The 19099-nt window shown below is 35.5% G+C and overlaps 1 protein-coding gene across 4 annotated transcripts in view; it reads right to left on the reverse strand.

Annotated features, from left to right (window-relative positions):
* Positions 1-19099, reverse strand: part of LOC149844302 (uncharacterized) — a 111699-nt gene that overhangs the window by 29512 nt on the left and 63088 nt on the right. For all 4 annotated transcript variants that reach the window (XM_090000489.1, XM_090000487.1, XM_090000485.1 and 1 more), the window contains 6 exons: positions 9088-9189; positions 8915-9004; positions 7190-7265; positions 6998-7094; positions 6822-6891; positions 6278-6457 (listed from right to left, as the gene is read on the reverse strand). In XM_090000489.1, coding sequence (XP_089856615.1) covers positions 6278-6457; positions 6822-6891; positions 6998-7094; positions 7190-7265; positions 8915-9004; positions 9088-9189 — 615 coding nt within the window. The remainder of the gene's footprint in view (positions 1-6277; positions 6458-6821; positions 6892-6997; positions 7095-7189; positions 7266-8914; positions 9005-9087; positions 9190-19099) is intronic.

Raw genomic sequence — 19099 nt, forward strand, 5'->3', positions numbered from 1 at the left:
AAAAACAAATTTCAAAATGATATTACTATTTTTCGCACAGATTCAGGGGGAGAGTTTTTATCCACAGATTTTCAAAATTATCTTAAATTGCATGGCATCACACATCAAAGATCTTGTCCTTATACACCTCAACAAAATGAACTGGCAGAACGAAAACATCGCCATATTATAGAAACCACTAGAACTTTATTAATAGCAAATCAAGTCCCTAAAGACTTTTGGGCAGAAGCTGCCTTAACTGCCACCTATCTCATTAATAGGATGTCATCTTCTTCGTTACAAAATATCACTCCCATTGAAAAACTTATGAACATTTCTCCAGACTACTCTAGATTAAGAATATTTGGGTGCAAATGTTTCATATTTACTGACAAAAATGATAAACTTTCCCCTCGTGCGATTCCCTGTGCCTTTTTAGGATATGCTGAAAACCAGAAAGGTTATAGATGTTTTGACTTCAAAAATAATAAACTATATGTGTCTAGAAATGTTTCCTTTCTTGAAAAGGAGAGCTTCTTTGATTTTAGAAAATTAAAAGACGTCACTGAGTACTCCTTTTTGCTAGATCTAACATTAACATCTGATGAATATGACCTTGATTGTAACTTTGATGATGATCCAAGAATTATTGATCTTAATGTTGAAAATGAAGAAGTTCATAGAGATACTAGTATTCAATATTCCATGCGACAAGAGTCTAATACTCCATGTGCACTTGAGAAATATTCTAACATTCCAACTAGACAATCATCCCGGATCTCGAGGCCTCCAGAAAAGTTTGTATCATACGAGTCTTTCTCACCCACATATAGGGCAGTTATTGCATTAATTCACTCATATGAAGAACCATCCACATATTTTCAAGCAAAAAATGATATCAAATGGATAGAAGCCATGAAAGTTGAATTAGATGCACTTGAAAAGGCTTCTACATGGAATATTCAAGATCTTCCTCCAGGGAAGAAAACTATAGGATGTCGATGGGTTTATAAAATTAAAACCAAGAGTGATGGTACTCTTGAAAGATATAAAGCCCGTTTAGTAGCCAAAGGTTATGCCCAAGAATATGGGATTGATTATGAAGAAACCTTTGCTCCGGTGGCTCGTATGACTACTGTCCGAACCTTAATTGCCTTAGCTTCTATCAAAAAATGGTCTATTTTTCAAATGGATGTCAAAAATGCTTTTTTAAATGGAAAGCTAGTTGAAGAAGTATATATGGAACCCCCTCCTGGTCTAAGTATTCCTAAGGGTAAAGTCCTTCGCTTAGAAAAAGCTCTTTATGGACTTAAACAAGCACCAAAAGCTTGGTATGATAGGTTTAGTCGTGTTATGATTGATATTGGTTTTCAATTCTGTTTAACTGACACTGCTTTGTTTATTAAGAATTCTGATGCAGGGATCATTGTGCTTCTTCTCTATGTGGATGATATGATCATCACCGGAAGCGATAAACAGGGAGTTGAAACAATCAAAACACTTCTTAAATCTCATTTTGAAATGACTGATTTGGGCTTGTTGAGATATTTTTTAGGCATTGAAGTTGCTTATTCTCCTAGAGGATATTTATTATCTCAGACTAAATTTGCTTTTGATATTGTTTTCAGGTCTGGTATTACTGATGATAAGAAAGTTGACACTCCAGAAGTTGTTAATGTTAAAATGAAGATTGATGATGGAGAACTTCTTGCAGACCCTACTCCTTACAGACAGCTTGTCGGGGCACTTTCCTATCTATCCATTACCAGACCAGATATAGCACATGTTGTTCATACAGCAAGTCAATTTCAACATGCTCCTACTTCTGTTCATATGGGAGCAGTCATGCGTATTATCAGATACATCAAGTCCTCTCTTTCACGAGGACTTTTCTTATCTTCCACCTCTTCTCTTGATTTAATTGCATATACTGATGCTGATTGGGGAGGTGATCCCAATAACAGACACTCAACCACTGGCTTTTGTGTCTTTTTAGGGGAATCATTAATCTCGTGGAGGTGTAAAAAGCAGCAGAAGGTATCTCTCTCATCCACCGAAGCTGAATACAGAGCCATGGCAACCACGACCATGGAAGTAGTTTGGCTCCGACGACTGCTTGCTGACATGGGAGTTGAAGCAACAAAGGCTTCACAAATGTGTTGTGACAACAAAAGTGCGATCTACATTGCCAGTAACAGAACATTCCACGAACGCACCAAACACATCGAAATGGATTGTCACTACGTCAGAGAGGAATATCTACACGGGATAATTGATCTGCCATATGTCACTTCAGAATATCAGTTAGCAGACCTCTTTACAAAGCCTCTCGCTGCTCCCCGATTTCACTTTCTCTTAGACAAACTTTCGCTCATTGTACCGTAAGTTTGAGGGGGAGTGTTAAAATGTAAAACTGTACATATATGTATATATAATAATATTATATTATTATATATATATAAATACATTTTTAATTTCTTTCTTTTCTGTATTTTTTTTCCTTTATTTTTATTTTTGTCTTTATGTCATCTAGTTCAGTTTGAACTAGAATGACTATTGCTAGTCAAGTCCTGTCCAGACTTGACTAGCAATAGAGCTGTTGGACTGACACAGTCCAACAGTTCTTAATAGAGCTGTGGGACTGTGCCCAACAGCTCTATTGAGTCCTCTTTCAGCTGTGTATATAAAGGGGTGCAGCCCCTCTTGTATTTCACTCCAATGCTTCTTAAGCAATTGGTTTTTCATATCAATAAAGAATACATTTTTATTTTTATTTTGTTTCCAGTTATACCCTTTTTAAGGGTTATGCTTTAGTGTCATTCTTGACACTTGCTCTTGTTAATCAAAGCTCGTGTTTCGAAGATCCCCATTTCATTTCACTTGTAATATCTCTGATATTACAAGGCTCATTGTATACTTGTTTTGCTTTATAAAAGTTAGGGTTTGGAGGTCGAGCAATATGTGTGCCGCCCCAGCCGATTGTGCATCTCGCTCTCTCTCTCTGCCAATTGTGCATCTCTCTCTCTCTCTCTACTTTCCTGTGCAGGCTGAACCACACATACGAGATCGAAATCTCATAGTATCTACCTATTATATATAAAATATATATTTATTTCTTTTCAGCCATAAGGGTATATTTGTCATTTTACACATTCTTTTTTTAGAATATGTATGTAATTTTTGCTTTTTCTTTTCTTTTCTTTTCTTTTCTTTTCTTTTCTTTTATTTTATTTTATTTTTTCTTATTCATTTGGTTTTAGCACATAGAGGGGCCTACTCAATGAGATCATTGGGCCCTCCCATGGTTATAATTACAACCGTTGGAGGGGTCCCAACGATCACATTGGGAGCCCCTCCAAGGCCTCTCATTATGTATGAATATGGAGTTCCCCCTTGTGTTTTTGCATGGCTTTGAGTCAAAGCCCAAGGGTTCAATAAAGTTTCTCCAATATTTTTTATGTCATTGTGCATTTGTGAGATTTAGTGGGATGTGCACAAGTATTCTAAAGAGTTCTTATTGTGCATGTGTGTCGGGTTTATTATCAAGAATATTAAGGTCTTGATCATAGTATCTTGTTAGAGATACTTTCACAATCATATCATATCGTAAAAAACTATAAATTTTTAATAAAAAAATTCAAAAAAAAATAAAAAATCATGAAAAATTAGAAAAAAACTACCAAAAAATCTAAAAAAATCATAACAAATGAAACAATGATGAATTGACAAAATACAACCATAAAATCACATATGAATCATTTATGTCTCTATAAGCTGCATAAAACATCATCAAACATCAACTATCTCACAACAATGCAAAATATTAAATATCTTGCAATTAAGAACATGTCACAAGACTCATACTTTCATATTACATAAACAAAAATATTATGACAATAGTTGCACTTGATTTTCAATCGGTTTTCACTCATTACTTGAGTGCCCTAATGTCATGCCGGATCATCTCTTGTCATCTTTGTTGGAGGAGTGTGGAGCCTGATTTCTACTTTGATATAAATCTCTAATTTTGGAGGGTAGCTTTATGATCTTTACTCATAATAAAGATTTTTTACCTTAACCCACTTCCTTGAGCGAAAAAATGGCGTGAAAATGCACTTTTATTTTAGCAAACCGCAAAAGCCATCTCCCTTGTGCACGAATTGACCTCCAAATTGCTCTCACAAGTCCTAGGGTGCATGGATACTTCTTTAATGACTTTTACACAAATGAGAGAGTCGACCTCAAGAAGTCTTTAAAACCCAAAACTGAAAAGTTACGATTCAGCCCCTTTTTAAGTGTGTTAACCTTGTATCGTTCGATAAGGGTCTGTTTAAATGAAATAGCGAAAAATACAAAAACAATGTCACTAAGAGCTTTACAAGATTACGATCACAACCGTGCATAGGCACAAACCAATGCCATTAAGGGCTTACAAGATCGCAACACAACGTGCACAAGCACAAGTCCACTATAGGACAAAACAACAGACATCAAGAGCCAACAACACAAGCACTAAGTGCATATAAAACACTAAGAAACTAAATAGAAAAACACAAAATGTAAAAAATATTAATCTTTATTGAGAATAAATGCTTAAGAGAAGAATTAACAATTGAGGGGGAACAAAGCCCCTTTATATACACTTTACAAGGGAGAGAGAGAGAGAGAGACCAAATGGGAGCTCCCAATAGAGTCATTGGGAGGTCCCAACGGTCATATTTATGACCGTTGGAGAGACTCCAATGACTCTATGGTCAAAAAACCATAGAACCCTTGCTTAAAAGGGCAAATTACAAAAAAGGGAAAAATTGTTCCTAATGAACAGTCCCTATTACATGAGTAAAATGATGAAAACACCCCTAGAAGATATTTACCTATTACATTATTATAAATAATATATACATATATATGAGTATATATATGTATATATGTACAATATGAAACAAATATATACGTATGACAATGCATACATATATATATATGCATGTACATCTTAACATATGTATCATACGATACGCACTTGTATCACATATCATATCGATATTCCTCATAATAACGACATGTATCATAACATATCGTGTGATACGGCACGATACATACTATATACAAGACAAGTCACTTGCATATGGATTCATAACTGAGATGAAGCCGATATGTCAACCAACATCTCCTAATTCCACAATACTCAGAGCATGCTAGGCCTCAATGTTTGGAAACACAACCCATCACAGCATAAGAAAAAGCAAGTTTCCATTACACAATTTCATGAGACAAAGTTAAGACCTATAAGGAACACAACATGGAAAGATCCACATGGTCAAATAGGTATGAAAGAAAATGTTACAAATTAACAAACACACTAACTTAAACATAGGATAGTTTTTTATGGGGATCAACTAGGATAATGCAATAAGCATGAATTCCTGAAGGAAGAAAGCCCCATGGTAGGCAATGCACAGATTTTTAGCTTTTCTATGAAAAGGCACTCAATTTAGCAAGTATGATTTTTCCAGTGATATAGCTCCTAGGCATTATTAAAGCACCAAAATTATTTTCTAACTTACCTAGAAAAATAAAACTGAACATGCAAAGAGCCACTAACATCATTTTAGATTTTTTTAAACTAAAACATAATGTCTTTCCAGAGACATTGATTACCTTATATTTTCTTTGATTGTTCTCTCCCATGGTTGATACACTTTTTACCAATTGGGAAACGACATGAATTTCAATCACCAAGTCTCTGTGTGCTACCAAGCACCATGTATTGGACATGCTTTAGAAGAGCCAAGGACTTAAAAAGATTTTATGACGACAAGTAGCAATGATTCAAAATTAAGCACCCACAGAATTTGACTATTTCAGATCTTAAACCAGGAAGGTTCTTCAATAATTGTTCCAAAGACTTTAAATCTTGAATTAGAGTCCAAAAAAGTCCATGAACTTTTAGAGCTTATGAGGATGTCAAGTCTGAGGAAATGAGATCCCACTTTCTCAGAGATGTCCTTGATCACATAAAACCCAAGGTAATCAAACACCTTAAAAGGGTCTAAGGCATAAAACGTAATGTGTATGTACCATATACACTATCCAAACAATGATATCATTTTGAAAGAAAAAAAAAGTTCGAACAAAGAGATCCTAAACACAGACTAACAAATCCTGATCACTGTTCTCGGGAAATAGTTTGTGCGTCCATAGTCTACTCTAGAATAAATACAAATGGAGAAAACGAATCAACCAATGTCAACCTTGAATATCAATATTTAAAAAATGAAAGCAGGCAAATTGGGCAAACCTTTGTCAATTGTCCTTTGCAAAATAATTCTGGTCTTTGCAACGGAAGCATCACCAATTCCTTCAATGTATCTTTGACATTTTCCAGGGCTCCAATGTCATCAAAGGTTACACCGATATCACTTGAAGGGATGACATCAGCCAACAGCCTCTTCTCAAATTCATTCTCTGTGACCACATCCTGCTCAAGTGAAATGGCAGAACTAAATACCACTTATGAATTCAATAAGGCTAGTTTATGTATAAATTATAAACCAACCATTAAGGGCTTGATCAGTAAAATATACAGAAAATGCTCACGTCACAGGATCGTAGAGACAAGCACTAATTGCTTATAACTTTACAAGTATATGACATATGGTCATTCTTCTAAAAAAATTTAGATTCAGAATATTTAATTTCTCCATGTTCAGTATACAATATATAAATATTGGTCAAATGCAATATTTCTGATGAAAGAAAAGTGATCATACTGTAAGACACTGGAAACTGATATAAAAATACCCAGCTTTAGGTATGATGACTGAGGTTATTACAAATTTTACCTTGAGTGATTTCTTCGAACTTTTAGACTCGTTCTGGAAACCCTGTAAAATACTGATCCCATATTGAATGCTGCCACAGTTCATCATTATAGAAAAGGCAAATATGAATAAGAAGGAATAATATAACTGTAATTCCATAACTCCAGGAAATTCATAAGACATCAAAGTCCAATAACCTCTCACTAGATATGACCAGTTTGCCATTTTTGACAGAAGCTTCGCTGCTTTGCATAAGATGGTGACTCAAAGCCCAACCAACAATTTTTTCGGCATCTGCACAAGCAAGCATATGAAAAACCCAAATTATGACAAAATAAAATACTCATACAAACCAGAAAAACTGAAAAAAGTGAAGGAAAACCACCCACTTTCGTTTGTGATTGTCTGATCCTTTACAGATAATTCTTCAAGCTCATTGCACTCCAACTTATTGCGCTTAAGAACCTGCACATTTGTGAAACCATTATTTCTCAATTTCAAGGATAAAAGAATTTCAGTCCCACAAGATTATATGTGCAGCTCATGCTCACAATGGGTCTTATTGACAGCAGCACAAATCATAAGTTAGATCAAGGATCAATCTAAGAAATTGTGACAAAAATTTGATTTGGTGACTCAGAAATGTAAATGACAGATGAGAAAAATCAGCAAAACCATACAAATACTCGCAGCCACTAAGGTCTTGACACGCTATAGCCTGCTCCAACCAGGTCTGTGTATGGATTACAGAACCTGGCAGGTCCTAGTAAAGGTCCTACCATATAAAGAAAAAGATTTCATGTTGATTTAACTACAGTCCAAAACATGGTGGCTCTTAGTCTCAGTCTTGCCGAGTTTCAGATTCTGATGGATAGAGGCATAGAGCTACATGTACGAAAATTTCAATCCAGTTCTGTGACTTTGCCCCTGGCTGGACTATTTCGGTGGATATAGACCAGGTAGATATCGGACACAGTTGTACCTGATTTGGGTCATGGTGTGTCTGGATCACAATAATAGTAAATATATGTTTTGTTCTTTGTGGTTCTGAGTGGATCTTAGTGAGTGGTGGTCATGGATATTGGTCCAGTGTCTGGTCCTTCATGGATTCAGCTGTTCAGGCCTGTCATAGTTGTCAAGTGCCAATGAAGCCCTTGAGAGATCAAAAGAACAAGAGATGATAGACTAGGTTGCAGATAAATGTGGTAAATGAGAAGAACAAGGGGAAAGACCGGTCCATAGCATGTAGGATGAACATGGATAAATGAAATCAGATTAGCTAATTCCATCCTTGATTGGTTTTTTTATAAAAATAACCCACATGAACTTTTTAGCAGCAAAGGGCCCCAAACTGCTGAAAGTGTCAAAATGGGAGACAACACCGAAGCCATTTTCCCAGCAATATGTTCAAGCTGAATAAATAAACAAGTTGTTCTACATGCGAAAACTCAATCATTAAAAGAACAATTCACGTTTTAGCTCTCAATTTCTCATAATTTGTCATAGCAACGATCCAAATTTCTTTTTTTAAATTTCTTTTTTTATCATCACAATATCACTCGAATATGCACAAATGTAGAAGATATCACCTGAGGGTGAAAAGTTTCCAAAAATTAAATCAGAAGTGAAATAAATCCAACCTGGCAGACTCGAGCAAACATGACTTTGTCAACTTGTTTCAAACTGTGCGAGCCAATGCAAGTCTATATTTCAATTTTGTGAAGCAACAGTTAACCAGATCCTTAGTGTTAAAACGGACAAATCCTGACACAGAAACCAGAAAAAAAAAAGAATACGTAGTAAACCAAGAAAAATATAAACTGTGCAAGAGACCACTGTCACCACATTTTAATACACAACCATTAGTTTAAATGAGGATATGAAATTGCAGAAAGTGTCAGTGATTAAATGATATCCCTGAATTATTGAACCAATCAGCTATTTCCATCAGAGGTCAACTGGAAGGAATACTGACACATTTGCTAGACTGAACGTTGAGCTTCAGCCCACACAGTGCAAAATAAAAAAGCAGTTCACCCACACAGCAGAATGAATTTTTTACATTCAAGGCTAAAAAACATCACCAGAAGACATAGGTATGCAAATATACTTACAGAACGAATGTTTGAAAGGTTTGACTGTGCTTTTAAGGTTTCAACATCCCTCTCCAACTGTTGCTTCCAATCTGACAGTACATTTTCATCCTGCCAAAACCCTACCTTATCAACTAAAAGGTAATAGCAAAGCGAAGCAAATAATGATAGTGAGGCCTGTACAATGCACATACCTGTGGACTTTGAATAGTCACTTTATTAGGAAAAAGTTTAGACAATAACTTCATCACCTTTGGCAGTTCTTTCCCTCTCTCATGGAGCCTGCTGAAGTTATCCTGCATACAATTCACAACAACAAATGTGAAATATAGAAAATAAACTCATACGGATTAACAAGCACAAAAAAGACCCATGCATAAACAGCATCCTTTAATTATGGCTATGAAGAGACATATCTAGGCAAGCCTTATGATGATGATGATGAACTGAACAGCAACAAATTACCAACATTGTTTTAGATATAAAAGCTTCCCAAATATTTGGACAAATATAGGAAACATATGACCGAAAATTCCAATGGCACCATCATTTGGAGAAGGGGAAACAAGTAAAATAGACAATAGTGTTTTTTTTACACATTTAAACACATGGAATTGAGAAAAGCTACACATCCACATGTTCAGGGATTGCATTACTATCATATGATATAACAATAGGCACAGATAACACCGATATATTGAAAATATCAGCTATATCAAGGTTGTTTGTATCGTGTCGTATCGTACAATATGGTACGATACATAGCGTTACTTTTGTTGCTTATGACGCAATACACACTCGTATCGCGATACGAGTGTGTATCGTACGATACACCCCTGTATCGTATTGTATCGTACGATTCAGTGCATATCGTACGATACACCATGGTTTTAAAACTTGCCGAGTCAACTCGGTGACTTGGTTGACTCGGCTCGGCTCGGCCCTCCAGCGAGTCAACCCAGCAGGGTAAACTTGACTCGGCCTGACTCGGTCTGACTCGGCCGAGTTCTGGGATATTTGAAATTTGATTTTTTGGGTATTTTAAAATAACAGTTTAATAATAAATAATAAATTACAAGACAAACCAGTTCAAAGATACAATAATCTATCAATCTTTATGTGTTGATTAAACATATTGGCAAAAAAATTGATTCGAGGATCTAACAAAAAAGTGAAGCATACACGTATCGGTGCTTGTAATTCATGTTCTGGTGTTGGGTGCCTTTGAGTGTTGTTTTATGAACACATATCAAATCCTTCATTGTATATAAAAATACATTTTTGTACAAAGTCTGTATCACACCTGTGCATAACAATTTGTACCCTGTCATCCTTATTTTTTGACAGAAACACCCATATCATACCAGTTGTGCTGATCTTGTACAGTATGCTTGTACAAGTATCCATGTGACAACATTTCCCTTGGTCATAATTGGAATTTCTTCTGGTGATTCATTCTCTTATTGTTGTTTTACCTTGTTGCAACTAATTCAATCTGCTTTTTATGCAAGATGATGTGTTGTTCTCAATGAGGTGAGATCACTAGAAATGAAAGCTAACAGAAGCTAGGGTGTCTTCTGGAGAAGTTTAGCTGAAATTCCTAAACCATTCTATTTAGAAACTTGAGTTTAAGTATGTTTCTAGACTCAGTTACATGGGGCCTTCATTGAATACCAAAGACATGCTTGTTATGAAGAAGTTTCTTCATGTAACTTGATCTTTCCATGTGACCTTGTTATGAAGAAGTTTGTACTTTTTCTACTTTGAACTTGCAATTTTTTATTGTCAACTCTTTAGACTATATGTTTACTGAAAAACATGGTTTGAGACAAATTATATATTGTTTTTCTTTTAAAATCAAAAGTTAACAAAACCTGGTTTGAGTCACCGAGTTGACCCACCGAGTCACGAGTCAATAAAGAACGAGTCGAGTTCCAAGTCACGGGTTTTAAAACCTTGCAATACACCTTCGGCGCACTTTGAAAAGGTCAAAAAATATTTTTTTTTCATTTTGAGTCTTAAATACTTTTTGAGGACCAACTCCTCCATTTGTCTAGAGGCCATTAGAAGTGCATTTTAACCGCTTTTTCACCCAAAAAGTGGTTTAAGATAAAAAAATGCATTTCCACCATTTTTCACTCAAGAAAATGGGTTAAAGTAAAAAAAAAATCTTTATTATGAGTAAAATTACAAAGCCACTCTCCAAAAAAAATTGCCTGGAGGGAGGGGGTTGCGGGCTAACCCCCTACAACGGCAAAAATTAAAGATTTATATTAAGGTAGAAATCAAGCTCCACGTCGTTAGGACCCGATCCGTTTGTAACAAGGTCCTATAAATACTCCTTTAGGGTTTTCTTGTTAAGCTAACCTATTTTCTGAGTTTGGGTGTTTTGTGCAGCTTTAGGGTGTTTTTGCAGAAGAAAGTCATCATCTATCTTTGTAATCTCCCTTTTTTGACATAGTGAAAATCTCTACTCTTTCGCCGTCCGTGGAAGTAGGCCTTTGGCTGAACCACGTAAATCGCATGTCATTGTGTGTGCTTGTTTTCTTCTCGAATCTCCCTCTCTCATTCGTGTTTATTCCATTGTGCAACTTTCTAACAAGAACAATGCAAAATATTAAATATCTTGTAAATTAAGAACATGCCACAAGACTCATACTTTCATACTACATAAACAAAAATATTATGGCAATAGTTTCACTCGATTTTCAATCGGTTTTCACTCATTACTTGAGTGCCCCATTGCTACTCTGATTCCACTTCCAAAATTTTCCTCAATATGGTTTTCTTCAAGTGATGTGTCAGGGTTGTAACATGGAATTCAAGGCACATCTCAACAGTTCTTGTTGCAGCTCATAGAGACATAAATGCTTCATATGTGATTTTATGGTTGTATTTTGTGCAATTCATCATTATTTGATGTGATATGATTTTTTTAGAATTTTTACTAATTTTTCTGATTCTTTTATATTTTTTAAAAAATATATATTAAAAAATTACGATAAGATATGGTGTTACTATTGGCCCGACCGATACGAGTAACGATACGCTACTTACAACCTTGGGCTATATAGCTTTTTTTTGGAAAACTATTTAAAAGGAAAAAAAGGTGACATTTTCAAATTTAATTTTACAGATATTATCGCAATAATATCATGATATTTTCAGCTACTTATACTTACAATCTTAAATAAGTTTTTCTTATTTCATGCATATATTTTAGTTATTTCTTTTATTATATGTGTACCTCATTATCAAAACATGTTATTTTCTTGTTTATTTTTATTATTTTATATCTTCTATTTTTTAAACACCAAGATTTTCTTGAGATATCAACTAAGCCTATATTATTCCGAGAATTTGGCTTGCTGAGATATAGACAAGACTGATATTTGTGACTATGGATATAGCATAGTAACAAGTTGCGCATAGAACAGCGGAAATGCTACCAGTAAGAATCATCTAAAATCCAAAAAAAAGGGAGTACACAACAATCAAAAGCTTAAGCAGCCTATACAGTATAAAAACAAGTAAATAACAAATATGACAGATTATGGGTGTAAGGCCAATATAAACTAATTCAACATGGAATCAATTATCAATTAGATTTATAACAATCAAAATAGTCTATCCAATTGAACTATCCAAATACAATGATTGATCAACCAACCACACTGGCAGAATTCAAAATAATAAGAGTTGGTCGACCATGTAATGAAGTATGTGGAAATGAAAACAAAGAATGCTAATGCATTCAAAAAGTCCAATAATGGACAAGCACTAAGGTGCACAAATGAAAAGTCCACAAGGGACAATACAAAAGCCTAAAAAGGCTATAAGAACATAAGAAAATAAGAAAATATTTATTAGAGAGAGCATAGAATGCTTGAGATTTACAAGGGATGAAGTCCCCTATATATACACATGAGAGAGCATTGGGGGCTCAAACATGGAGTCGTTGGGAGCCGCATTGGGAGCTCCCACATGGAGTCGTTGGGGGGGCAACGACTCTCTGTTAGGACCCCCAATGCAAGCTACAAAGATCAAAAAAGAAAAGGAAAAATAAATAAATAAAAAGAAAAGAAGAAAATATACAATTAGTGGTTTCTAGAACAACTATGTAAAAAGTCTAAAATACTCCTATCAGGTGTGTGTGTGTGTGTGTGTGTGTGTATATATATATGTTAGTACATGTATTTTAACACCCTCCCTTAACTTTACGAGAAGATAACCGAAAGTTTGTTTAAAAGAAAAATAAAACAAAGAGCAGGAAGAGCTTTGGTGAAGAAGTTCGCGAACTGATATTCTGATGTGACATATGACAACGTAATAGTTTCTTTTAGATATTCATCACGTACATAGTGACAGTCCATCTCAATATGCTTAGTCCGCTCGTGAAAGGTGTGGTTGCTTGTAATGTAAATGGCACTTTTGTTATCACAGCACATCTTTGAGGGTGTGACGATGCCCATATCATTGAGAAGACTTTGAAGCCATACGAGCTCCATTGTTGTAGTAGTCATTGCCTGATATTCCGCTTCAGTTAAGGATAGTGATACTTTATGTTACTTCTTGCATCTTCATGAGATCATTGAGTCACCTAAAAACACACAAAAACCAGTAGTTGAGACTCTATCATTAGATTTTCTCCCCAATCAGCATCAATATAAGCAAACAAATCAAATGAAGAGGATAAGGAAAGAAAAACTCCATTGGTTATTGTGTTCTTGATATATCTAATGATTCTTAAGACTGCACTCATGTGCACAGTGGTAGGAGCATGTTAAAGTTGACTGATTGAGTGAACTGCATGAGCTATGTCTGGCCGAGTGGTGGATAAGTATGTAAGAGATCCAACAAGTTGACAGTAAAGAGTAGGATCTTCGAGCAGAGTCCCATCTTTTAGTCTCAATTTAACATTAATGACTTCAGGGGTCTTTGTCTTCTTCTCATCTGAGATACCAAACTTAATACAAATGTCAGCTGCAAGTTTCATTTGAGAAAGAATATACCCTCTTGGAGAGTATGCAACTTCTATACTTAAAAAATAGCTTAAGAATCTTAGATTAGACATATCAAATTTTTTTTTTTTAATTATTTTAATATCATGAATTCTCTGCTTATCACTTCCAGTGATAATCATATCATCTACATAAAGTAGAAGAATAACCACCATAGATCATGTACCTTTTTCACAAAAAGAGCAGTACCAATATAACATGAACGAAAACCCAAATAAGGCTTAGGCTTTTTTAAGTTTAAGAGTTTTTTTATTCTCAATGCAAATCCCCGACCGAGGATCCATGTAAACTTCTTCACTTAATTCACCATTCAAGAAAGCATTTTTTATATCTAGTTGGTAAATGGGTCATTTGTTTGATGCATGCAACGGCCATGAGGATCCTAACACTAGTCATTCTAGCAACAGGGGCAAAATGTTTCTTCATAGTCAATACCATATTCTTGAGAATATGCCTTCGCTACTAAACTTGATTTACAACATTCTAAAGACCCATCACTCTTAATCTTAACTTTTAAGATCCATCTACATCCTATAGGTTTCTTACCTATTGGTAACGAAGTTATCTCCCAAGTTTTGGCTTTTTCAAGAGCGCTAAGTTCTAAATTCATGGCTTCAATCCATTGGAGAAGATTTTTTGCTTCGTTATAATGAGATGGTTCATGAAATGAATGTAATGCAATTAGGCATGACCTATATTTTGGTGTTAAAGTGTCACAGGATACAAACCTATTTGGAGGATTGGAGACACGACTAGATCTCCTAAGAGAAGCTACCTCAAGATTTGAACCTTGGGAATATTTTTTCAAAGCATTTATAGGATTTTTTTTATCACGTCGGGTATAAGTTTGTATAGGTCTATTAATAATGTCGTCACTTATATGTATTCTCTCCTCAGTATTTTCATTTTCATTTTCATTAATATTTAAGGAGACATCCTCTTTGTCATTCAAAGATTCATCATTAGAGACTAGCTCTCCTTGTGGCAAGAGATCAAACAAAAAAGTATATTCAAATTCATTAGTCTTTGGTCTTCTCAAATCCACTTTCATTTTCTAAAAAAGTTTCATCTTTTGAAACATATAGTTTGTTATTTTTTTATCAAAACATCTATATCCTTTTTGGTTTTCTCCGTAGCCTAAGAATACACATTCGATAGCTTTGGGGGAAAATTTATCCTTTTTATGAAAAAGCACAAAGCACTTACACCCAAAAATTCTTAATCTATTAAAGTCGAGTATTCTTTAAAATACTTTTTCATAAGGAGATATATTTTGTAAAGATGAAGAGGTCATTCTATTTATCAAATAGGTTGTTGTTAGTGTGACTTCGGCCCAAAAAATTTTTTGGAATTTCCTTATAAATAAGTAGTGTCCCAGTGGTTTCCAAGATGTGCCTATGTTTCCTTTCGGCTAATCTGTTTTGTTGAGGGGTTTTAGGACATGATCTTTGATAACAAATTTCATTGGTTTCTAAGTGATTTTGAAACTCATTTGATAAATACTCACCACCCAAATCGGATCTAAGGATGGAGATGTTGCTTAAGAATTGATTTTTAACAATCATATGAATTTTTTTTAAAAATGAGAAGACATCGGATTTCAAATTAAGAAAGTATATCCATACATATCGAGTAAAATCATCAATAAATTTCACATAATATGAGTATCCTCCTTTTGATATTACAGGAGAAGGTCCCCAAACATCCGAATGAACTAATTCAAAAAGCCTTTTAGAAACAAATGTTCTATTTGAAAAATGAGTAGATTTTATTTTCCCAAAAATACAATCCTTACAAGAAAAATTCTTTTCATTACAACATTTTTTCCCAAAGGAAAAATAATACATCTTAGAGAAACTTGGATGTCCAAGTCTTTTATGCCAAGTTTCAATATTTTTATCTTGGACGTAATTACAAAAAGAGTTTGTAGGAAGGTTCAAAAAGTTCATGTAGTAGAGATCTCCCTCCTATGGCCTTGCCCAATCAGCTTCCTGGACCGAAGATCCTACAAGAAGCAACCCTTAAATAAGAAGGAGATTCCACATCCATGATCGAATATTTGAGAAACATAAAGAAGATTTAGATTTAGTTGTGGAACAAGTCTAACATTTGGCACGAAAAAGTTTTTAGAAGAGTTTAAGGTTCTCATACTTTTAATTTATAAAGATGTTTCATCGGCAGTTGAAACATAAGAGGTTTTTGAATTAGAGCATAATTCAAATAGACCATTTTCAAAGAGGTGTCATATAAAAAGAGGCTCATGAATCAAGGATCCAAGAAGACATACCTGGAGGAGAGGAAGAGGCAATTACATCACCTGATCTAGATGATGATTTGAGTAGGGTTTGTAGTGCCTCCGATAGTTGAGTAAGAGAAAATGAATCATTTCCTTTGGTTGATTCTTCCTTCTTTGGTGTAGTTTCTTCAACAGAAGCAACCTTGTTTTGAGGAGCTTCATTTAACTTGGGACAATTTGGCCTTACGTGTCTCAGTTCTTGGCAATGATAGCAAATGGCTTTTCTATAGTTTTCATTATATCCATTTTGTCTCCCAAAGTGTGGAGGTTGGTAAATCTTAACATGATTAACAGGTTTAGACAAGGCCAAGACTTCATCTCCGCCCTTAATCATGCCGAGACGAGTTTTATCTTGACATATTTCGGCAACTGCATCCTCTAGGGGAAGAGGCATAGATCCATGGAGGAGAGAAGATCTAACTTATTCATATTCGAGCCTAAGCCCGTGTAAAAATTGGAAAAAGTGCTCTTTTTCCATTTGTTCTCTTCTAAGTTCAACATCTTCACTAGATACCCACCCACTTGGGTTCTAGTAGAGATAAGTCATCCTACAAGGGACTAAGAGTGCTAAAATAGTTTGAAGAAAAAATTTCCTTGCGAGGTCTTTTTCAGTATACATACCTTTCAAGAAGAACCATGCCTCGTTTGATTTGCGAAATTTGGCCATGTTGGCGCAAATCTTTAGCTTTACGTTATTCATAAACCATGCAAGGATTTTTGCATAAAGTCTTAACATCCTCAATTTCAAGTTTCAAAGCTCTAAGAAATCGATTTTCTCAAAGTCATTAGGATTTTATCAAAAATCAATCTTTCAAAATCTCATGATTTCTTCAGAAATTGAACTTTGTTTTCTTTAGAAATGTTGTAAGGTCTATGATATTTTTAAAGTAATAAAATGTGAAGTGTTTTAGTGTATGAGATTTCTTGTGCGATTTAGAGAATTTCTCATTTCTGTACCTATATGGATATATCAAGTCTGAAAATCGCTAAGTAAAATGTAAATAGCGATTGAGGGAAATCCGTAATGAATTAACTTCTAAAATTTTAAGGGTAAATTCATAATGTATATATTTAGTTTGTCCCCGAATTTGAGACCCAAACGAGGAAAAAACCTCGTCAGTGCATGTGAATTACTGGAAAATGCATATCGATAGTATACGAGTCATAACGCGAGTAAATTTTGTGAGAGATGATATCTTTCTTGGGAAAGGCTTGAAAATTTGACCGTAATGAGGAATTTAAAATAAAAATATATGGTGATATTTTTATTATTATCATTAATCATAAATAAAAATTTAATCATGAAGCATTATCCCGTTTTGAGTTAGGGGCGACTTGGGGAGGGTTGACCAAGCCCATGGTGGACCATCCTTGGCAAGTGTGGACGTCTTTAGCCACGAAGACCAGCTAGTCAAGTTGACCAGCTGGGGTAATGGCATTTTTGTAAGATCTAGAAGATGTTTTTAAACGAAGGGCCACGATTGGCCCTACCCATAGTAGGCGACTTCATGATGATGCAAGGAGCACCATCATGAAGGTGGGGCGCCCCTCCAAGCAATCAGCATGGGGCTGCGCCACATGGGATTTATGAAATCCCTATGGCTCTTTCCAAGGAAGAGCCATAATGAGGGTGGTTGAGCCTCATTGGGTGCATGGGGCGGCAGCCCCATGGCACCCTTGCAAAAAACATTTTTTTAAAAAAGAAGGGTGGAGTTGGGCGATTTTGGGAGGGGCGTGTTTGACCCCAGCCACTCATCTCCCTCAGCTTTAATCCTAGCCGTTGGTGCTTTAGCATTAGCATATAAAAGCTTTTAGTCAAAGAAAGAGAAAGCATTTCCTTGAGTTGGCGAGTTTTGGAACTCTTTCTCTCTTTCTCATCTCTCTCTCTCCCTTAGCCGTATGGGGTGTGACCTCCACCATTTTTGTGGAGCCCTTCCGAATCCACCGTAGCTTCTCCTCCATCCTCTCCGGATAACCAAGGTGAAGCCGACCACCCCATATTTCTGTTTCTCTTGAAAAATATAGAGGGTTTCAACATGAAGTCAAGAGGGCCGAACGCATCCATGTATGCGTGGCTCTTGAGGGATTAGGTGGTTATTTGATGTTGGTGTGGGACATGAACATTTCTCTGTTCCGTTCCATGGATGGAGGACTCTAAGCCACCAAATTCCTATACGGATTCCATTGTTTTTCTCTTGATACTTTCCCAATCCTCAATCTTGGATTGGTAATCTTCAATAGCTTTAATGTGCGCATTTCCTTCCAATGCTTTTTCTTGCTTTCCTTCCATTTTGGTGAATTAAAGTTGTGGTTCCGGAACGGTGCCCATCACGTATCCCCAAAACTTTTTACCCTTGAAGTTGTTCTCCATTGTGGATGCCCACATCATGTAGTTGGTGCTGTTTAGCTTAAACGAAAGATCAATCTTGTGCCCACCCTCCATATTGACTTTAGAGAGAGGGTAAGCAAAAAAGAGTAAAAGAGAATCTTGAGAAAAAACTAACAATAGTTTTAACAAGAACACAACCTTGCTCTGATACCATGTAATTAAGTATGCGGAAATGAAAACAAAGAATGTTAATGCATTCACAAAGTCCAATAATGGACAAGCACTAAGGTGCACAAATGAGAAGTCCACAAGGGACAATACAAAAGCCTAAAAAAGGCTATAAGAACATAAGAAAATATTTATTAGAGAGAGAGCATAGAATGCTTGAGATTTACAAGGGGTGAAGTCCCCTATATATACACATGAGAGAGCATTGGTGGCTCCCGCATGGAGTCGTTGGGGTCCCCAACGACTCTATGTTGGGACCCCAATGCAAGCTACAAAGATCAAAAAAGAAAAGAAAAGAAAGAAAAGAAGAAATTATAAAAATAGTTGTTTTT

Source organism: Nuphar pumila, chromosome 3 (genome assembly GCF_984573655.1).
Source record: "Nuphar pumila chromosome 3, dmNupPumi1.hap1.1, whole genome shotgun sequence".
NCBI classification, from domain to species: Eukaryota; Viridiplantae; Streptophyta; class Magnoliopsida; order Nymphaeales; family Nymphaeaceae; genus Nuphar; species Nuphar pumila.